General features: G+C 37.7%; 1 protein-coding gene across 1 annotated transcript; it reads left to right on the forward strand.

The window, feature by feature from the left end:
• The first annotated feature begins 1,199 nt into the window (after positions 1-1,199).
• Positions 1,200-6,030, forward strand: LOC139017973 (serine protease FAM111A-like). Its single transcript, XM_070426596.1, is given in 3 exon segments — positions 1,200-1,461; positions 3,567-4,313; positions 4,386-6,030. Coding segments are annotated over 3 exon segments (1,818 nt in total). The 5' UTR covers positions 1,200-1,380; the 3' UTR covers positions 5,376-6,030.
• Positions 6,031-7,122: the final 1,092 nt, after the last annotated feature.

Genomic DNA, 7,122 nt, shown 5'->3' on the forward strand with positions numbered 1-7,122 from the left:
ATGGACTAATCATACCTATATCACAGGGTTGTAAGAATTATATTGGGACCCTAGCCGGTTTTGCTCATTGGGTAGAGCATCCACCAGTCATTGATTCCAGTCAAGGGCAGATACCTTGGTTGCAGGCTCCATCACGGACCCTGGTTGGGTGCATGCAGGAGGCAACCAATCCATGTGTCTCTCTCACATGGATATTTATACATAGCTCTCCCTCTCCCTTTCACTCTTTCTAAAAATCAATGGAATCCTCAAGTAAGGATTAACAAAACAAAACAACAAAAAGGATTTATATTGGGTCTTTTATGAAAAGCACTTAGTAGGGCATAGTGCAGTGGTTCTCAACCTTCTGGCCCTTTAAATACAGTTCCTCATGTTGTGACCCAACCATAAAATTATTTTTGTTGCTACTTCATAACTGTAATGTTGCTACTGTTATGAATCGTAATGTAAATATCTGATTTGCAGGATGGTCTTAGGCGACCCCTGTGAAAGGGTCGTTCGACCATCAAAGGGGTCGTGACCCACAGGTTGAGAACCTCTGGCATAGTGCATCATACGCATACTCCATTCATTCATTGATTGTATCTTTATAAATGTATCTTTACTGAGGGATTGCCATGTGACAGGCATTGTGTTAGATGAAGACAGGCAGCTGCTGCCCTTCCATGGCTTCCATTCTAGTGATATTTATCATGAATAAAGATTTCACTCTTTCATTTACATTGTTCATTCTCCTCTGGGGAGACATCAGAGGAAACAGAGAGGGGAAAATACCTCTTTAAACAAACAAAGTAAAGCAGCAACTAACATTCCTAACTCTCCAGGCAAACTCTCACTGTACATCTATTTTGTCTTTATGGTTCTTTTCCCATCATTTTCCTGAAATTACACCATCCCCCTATGTCATATGCAATTTAAGTGGAGGCCAGATTTTAACATCAGCGTACCTAGAACACACTTTTGAATTCTTCAACTGCAACTCCTTCTCTAGTGTATCTGCTTTTGAATTTTATCTCTGCCATGTAGCTCTGGCCTTGAGGAGGTCACCTATCTTGTCTGAGTTGTACTTTACTCATTTGCAAAAGCAGCTGTACCTACTTGGCATGGTGTCTGTGGACACTGGCAATTAGAGATAATTTTTGTAAAGTATTCAGGATTGTTCTCTATCAAGGAGAGCCTTTATGATTGGGGTGATTATAGTTGGAAGATAAACTGTCTACTTGGTAAGTCAACATCTCTGAGAAGGGGGAAGCTGGAGCTACAGCCAAAGTTCCCTGTTCATCTTATCCTCTGTACAAATAATGGTTGCTATTATGATACTGCTCTAACTTGAACCTTTGTAGTGTTCCAGCTGAACTGCCTATTCATCTTCAAGCCATCATGAGCTCTAAGAAACGCAGGTCACAGAAAATCTCATTCAATGCAAGGGATAATATGAAAATTGAGGACTATTTTCCTCAGGTATGTCTGTAAATACTATTTATAGAATATATCAATATTATACTTAGCCATCCTTGACACTGGGTTTATAGTCTTCCTGCCAAGACATTACCTCATTGAATGTAGGGAATGTTAAATAAGTTAAAATCTTTCTCATTCATTGTATTCTTTCCGTTTGGAGGGGTGGCAGTGAGGAATTTTAACAAAAATCTTATTCTTGCTTGAGTTTGGTGCCCTATCAAAGCAGTCTTCAACAAAAAGCTATTGTAACACTTCCTGAACAACAAAAATCAAATATAATGTATTACAGTAAAATATGGAATAAAAACAAAATTAATGTTATTTCATAGCTTGAGGATATATACCATGCAAATATGGCTGATCTTTTTGATAACAATAATACATCTGCATAGGGCTTTATAATTTATAAAAATTTTTTAAATATTTAGTCTTACTATAAGCTTACTAAGCAAGCAGGGAGGACTTTCTTATCCTCGATTTATTTATGAAGAGAGGAAAAGAAGTGCGTTGCTTCTTAAGGCAGTAGTGGAATGAATACTTGGACTCAAATTTACTGACATTAAGTGGGGGCCCTTTGTACTAATTGAACTCTGTTATTAGCAAACCATCGTATTTCTTCTTGAGTCTAAAATACCCCTTGAATTTATTACGAAAGACTGAGAGATGGTGAGCATTTGAGAATGCAACTTAAAAGCCTTTCTTTCATTCTGATTCTAACTAGAACATCCAAGTATGTAGAAAAGCCAAGCCAAGCCTAGTTCTATTTTTTTCTGTCCCACTCCATGACAGTGCAAACTAATAATCATGTCAGACCCAAGGTTCCTCTTTGAAACTGTTTATATCTGCCCAAGAATTCTTTGAATAGTTGGAAATCCATCCTAGTGTTCCAATGGGCTGTGCAACAAAGATGCTTCTGACAGCATTAGGCTAGAGGGATGCTCTTTCAGAGTTCATATTTATGCCCAGAATAAATTTATATTACCTTATGTTTCTTTTGTTTTAATTCAGAATATTAGTACCATTACAAAGAAGGAAAATAAAAGTTAATTCACTAATGTGCCAGTCACTGTGCTAGGGATTGTCACACAGGATGTTACACTTAATCTTTGCAACAATCCTGGAATTGTTATTCCCATTACCAGCAAATGGCATCTGTTTCCACTCATGCCATGATAAATATTTCTTGGCCAATATGTATCTTTTAGACATAGGATCAGATGCTCTTAAATTTTTATTGAATTTCTGCTATTTGATTAATCCTCCTTATGTAATTCCTCTCTCCTCCCTCATCCCTGATTTTTAAGACAATGACATTTAAAAACAGGAATTATGGATATAAAATTTACAGAAAAAGAATATGTAGTCTAATATAAAAATATTGTACTAAATATTGGAGTTCTGATACTGTCTTTATTAATTGGTTATTATGTAATCCTAAGAAAGGCACTTACAGGAAAAACTTTCAGTGCCTCAGTTTCTCCATCAAAAGGACAGAGATGCCATATTTGTTGCTCTTCATTTCATAAGATTTTGGAATAAATTGATGTAATAGAGGAAATAATTTAAGTTCTTTACATGAAAGATGCTAGGTGAATCAGGGTTTTACTATTAGAAATAACTATGTTATTTTGACCAAATAATTAGTTAACTGATGATGGTTTTGTTTAACATTAAATGCCCAATAATCAACCATAGTACCTTATTCTTGCTGAGTTTGGTGCTATAAGAACAAATTTTTGGTGCAGTCCATCACTGTGATTAGAAAAAGTAAAAATTATTCAGAGACCTGATAGAACTCTGTAAGAGAGCTGGCAGACTTTTAAGCATCTCTTCTGTTTTTGATGGACCTAGAAACAGTTGTTTCTTTCCTATTTCTCAGGGGGAAAATGCACCAATCTGGCACAATTAAAAGCTTACCTAACTGATGGGATGGGAAACTTAGCTTAGATTTTGGCTCTCAACTCAAATTTCAGTTTAATTCTATTTACCATCCTTTGAGATTGGTTCTGAGTTTCCTAGAGAAATTGTGTGAGTTGCATACTAAAAAGAAAGACAAAATTAAGAGTTGCTTCTATCATTTTACAGTCTTTAACATTTCCTTTTAGGTCAATAAAGAACAAGCGAATAATCCCAGTATTCCTCAAATGAAGACGGGCTCCAGAAAAGGCCCAAATGATATAACTAATACTCAGGCTCAAGGACCCAAAGACCAGGCTATATCCCGAGATAAAGTACTTTACATTACCTTGGGTGTACACCACAGGAAAAACAAAAAAAGGAAACACAGGCTCACACACAATGAGAGGGCAAGCTTATCCGTGGCACTTGACACCCTTCAGGCTGTCAAAGAAGAGAGAGAACGACAGCAAGGCAAAGAAATGCTGGTGTGGGGCATAGAAGGAATTGAAGGCTACATAAACCTTGGAATGCCCCTCAGTTGTTTTTCTGAAAAGTGCCACCTGGAAATTACATTTGCCCAGAGTAAAAGTAAGCAGAAAGAAGGGAACCAGATATTTGGCCGGCATGAAAAGGCATCTGTTGACTGTGTCAAATTTTTTATCCATGCAATTGGGAAGAAGAGAAAAAATATTGTCAAATGCGGGTAACTTCACAAAGAAGGGTGCAAACTCTGCATCTATGCTGTCAAAGGAGAAACCATCAAGGATGCTCTGTGCAAGGACAGCAGATTTCTTCCCTTTCTGGAGACTGCTGATTAGAAACTCATTGAAAACCTGGACTCCATTGTAGAAAGCACACAGCGAGTTAATGACTTAGAGGGCAAGCTCTTTCAGGTGGAGGTTGAGAAAAAGGGGGGCTCTAAGATAGCAGCCACTCAGAATTTTGATTCGGCAGCCACTCAGAATTGTGATTTGGCAACCACTCAGAATTTTGATTCGGCAGACTCTAGGAATTCGGAGTTAGAGAAAGGAAACACCTGTGTGTTAAAAGAAGAAATTGTGGCCCAGTACCCTAGTTTGAAAAGAGAAACTGAAAAAATTAGAAAAAGCTTCAAAAAGAAATTTAAAACAAGAAAGGGGGAAACAATATTTCAGGATCATAAAACAGACTTTGGGAAACAGACAAAAAACTCTATCCCAGTTAAAATACTCAAAATTCTTTCTCGTCATAGTGACTCAGTTGGGCACATAGAATGGGACAACAATGGGAACAAGGGTTGTGCCACCTGCTTTGTTTTTACAGGGTTGTTCATTTTTACTTGTCGGCATGTAATAGATTCCATTGTGGGAAATGGAATAGAGCCAAGTGAGTGGGCAGACATAATTAGTCAATGTGTAAGGGTGACATTTGGTCACGAAGACAGACAAGAAAAAAATGAGTATTTTTCCATTGAACCTTGGTTTGAGATATCTGATGTATCTCTTGATTATGCTGTTCTGAAACTGAAGGAAGATGGACCACAAGTACCTGTTGGACTATATAATGGAATTGGTCCTGCTCCACTTAGTGGGTTGATATATATTATTGGCTATCCAGGATGGGAGGTAAAGTCTACTGATGCTTGTGCTGTAATCCCTCAGGGTCAGCGAGTACAGAAATTTCAGGAACATCTTCAGGCAGGGGGTAATGATGACAACATACAGTATATCCATATGTACACTCAAAGAAGTTTCCAGGAAATTGGTCCCAGACCTGATGTGATTACCTATGATACCAGTTTTTACTTCAGGTCTTCTGGCTCACCAGTGTTTGATTCAAAAGGTTCATTGGTGGCCATGCATACTGCTGGCTTTCGTAATCTCTACACGAGTGAATATTCCAGTATCATTGAGTTTGGCTCCATTATGGAATTCATCCTCCATAATATTAAACAAAAATATGGAACATGGTATGAAAAATTATGCATAATTCAGCAGGATGTAGAAATGGTGTGTGGTGAGGAGGGAGAACAGTGAGAATTCAGTCTGTTTCTGAGCTTTAAGAGTATTACCTATGGAATGTAATTCCATAGGTGATGGTAGTTTTTTAAACTCCAAAATGGTTAATTTCATCAATAATAATAATAATTCATATAATTGACCACTTTCTATGCACCAAGCATTTTTCTAAGCACACGAAGAAACAAGTTGTAACAGTTCTATGAGTTTGGCTATTATATCCCTATTTTAAAGTCAAGCAATGTGAAGAATGATAAGATTAAGTGATAATTATGTTTAGGGCACTAGAACTAGTGTAGCCATTGTGGTTTTTTCCACCTCCTATATCTTTTCCCTAAGTTCAGTTGCTTGAAGGCAGGATCTAAGACTTGTTCATCTCATTATCCCCAAAGTCTGGCACATAGAAAGTAAGTGATTAGAAAATATGTGAGTCGATCAGTAGCAAAACTTAGGGCTCCAGTTAATCTTTTTTTTTTCTAATTGATTTTTATTGTTGACCATTGCCAGCGTGTTTCTCCCTTCATCTAAAAGAGTTCAGAAGCCCTGGCCTGCTTGGCTCAGTGGATAGAGTGTTGGCCTGTGGACTGAAGGGTCCCAGGTTCAATTCAGGTCAAGGTCAAATGCCCAGGTTGTGGGCTCTATCCCCATTAGGGGCCTTGCAGGAGGCAGCCGATCAATGATTCTCTCTCATCATTGATGTTTCTATCTCTCCCTCTACCTTCCTTTCTGAAATCAATAAAAGTGTATTTTAAAAAATAAGTAAATAAAATAAAAGCGTTCAGGAATCTGTAGAAGGGGCTGCATGTAAATTAATAAAGAGACTCGAAATATAAATTTGGAAGGCATTTTGGGAAGCCAGAGGAGACCTAGCTTCAGTAACCAAGTTCTCTGAATCTCTGGACCCCTAGCTTTTTATTAACACAAATTTCCCTAAAGCAAAGCAGATATACATATCAAAAGGTAAGGTTTGGTATACAGTAGGCATTGTCAGATTGAAGGAACTGCCTTCAGCTGTCAGGCAGCAGGCAATAATATATACAAATCTTTAGGTTTGGGGAAATGCTTTCAGCTATTCCAGCAGGCAGCAATATGTATCTTCAGCCCTGCTGAAGCCCCAAGTTCCATCCTTTTCATGAAACTTCTTGCATTTGTGACATGCTGGAATTAGCCTCCAGCAGAAAGTATTACAGATGTCCCCTATTTTCTCTCCATTTGCCCCCCTCCACCCAGCTCCCACCCTATCCCAGGACTTCATCACATTATTGTCTGTTTCCATGGGCTATACATATTTGTATATAAGTTCTTTGGTTAATCCCTCCCCACTTCCCTCTGAGATCTGTCAGTCTGTCCATACTTCCATGTCTCTGGACCTATTTTGTTCATCACTTTATTTTTTTTCATTAGATCCCACATTTAAATGAGATCATGTGATATTTGTCTTTCTCTGACTGGCTTATTTCACTTAGAATAATAATCTAACTGAGAAGCTAAATGCTTGGTTAGAAGTTATCTCAAATAAAATCTTTTAAAATTTCCAAAATCCTCATGCTATTAAAATTGTCAGGATATAGGTGTCCTGAAATTCAGAGAGTAATATCCACTCCTCGTGTATTTATAGGCTATCAGAAAGCTATCTTAAAGATCATATCATTTTATTCAGATGTCCTTAGTTTTAAACAAATGTCCTCTTTCCGTTCCAGGATTCCATCCAATCTACCACATTACATATGACTGTTAAGTCTCTTTAGGCTCCTCTTGGCTGTGG

This window comes from Myotis yumanensis, unplaced genomic scaffold (assembly GCF_028538775.1).
Source record: "Myotis yumanensis isolate MYYU_CA2020_CCGP unplaced genomic scaffold, mMyoYum1.0.hap1 SCAF_10, whole genome shotgun sequence".
Taxonomy (NCBI): Eukaryota; Metazoa; Chordata; class Mammalia; order Chiroptera; family Vespertilionidae; genus Myotis; species Myotis yumanensis.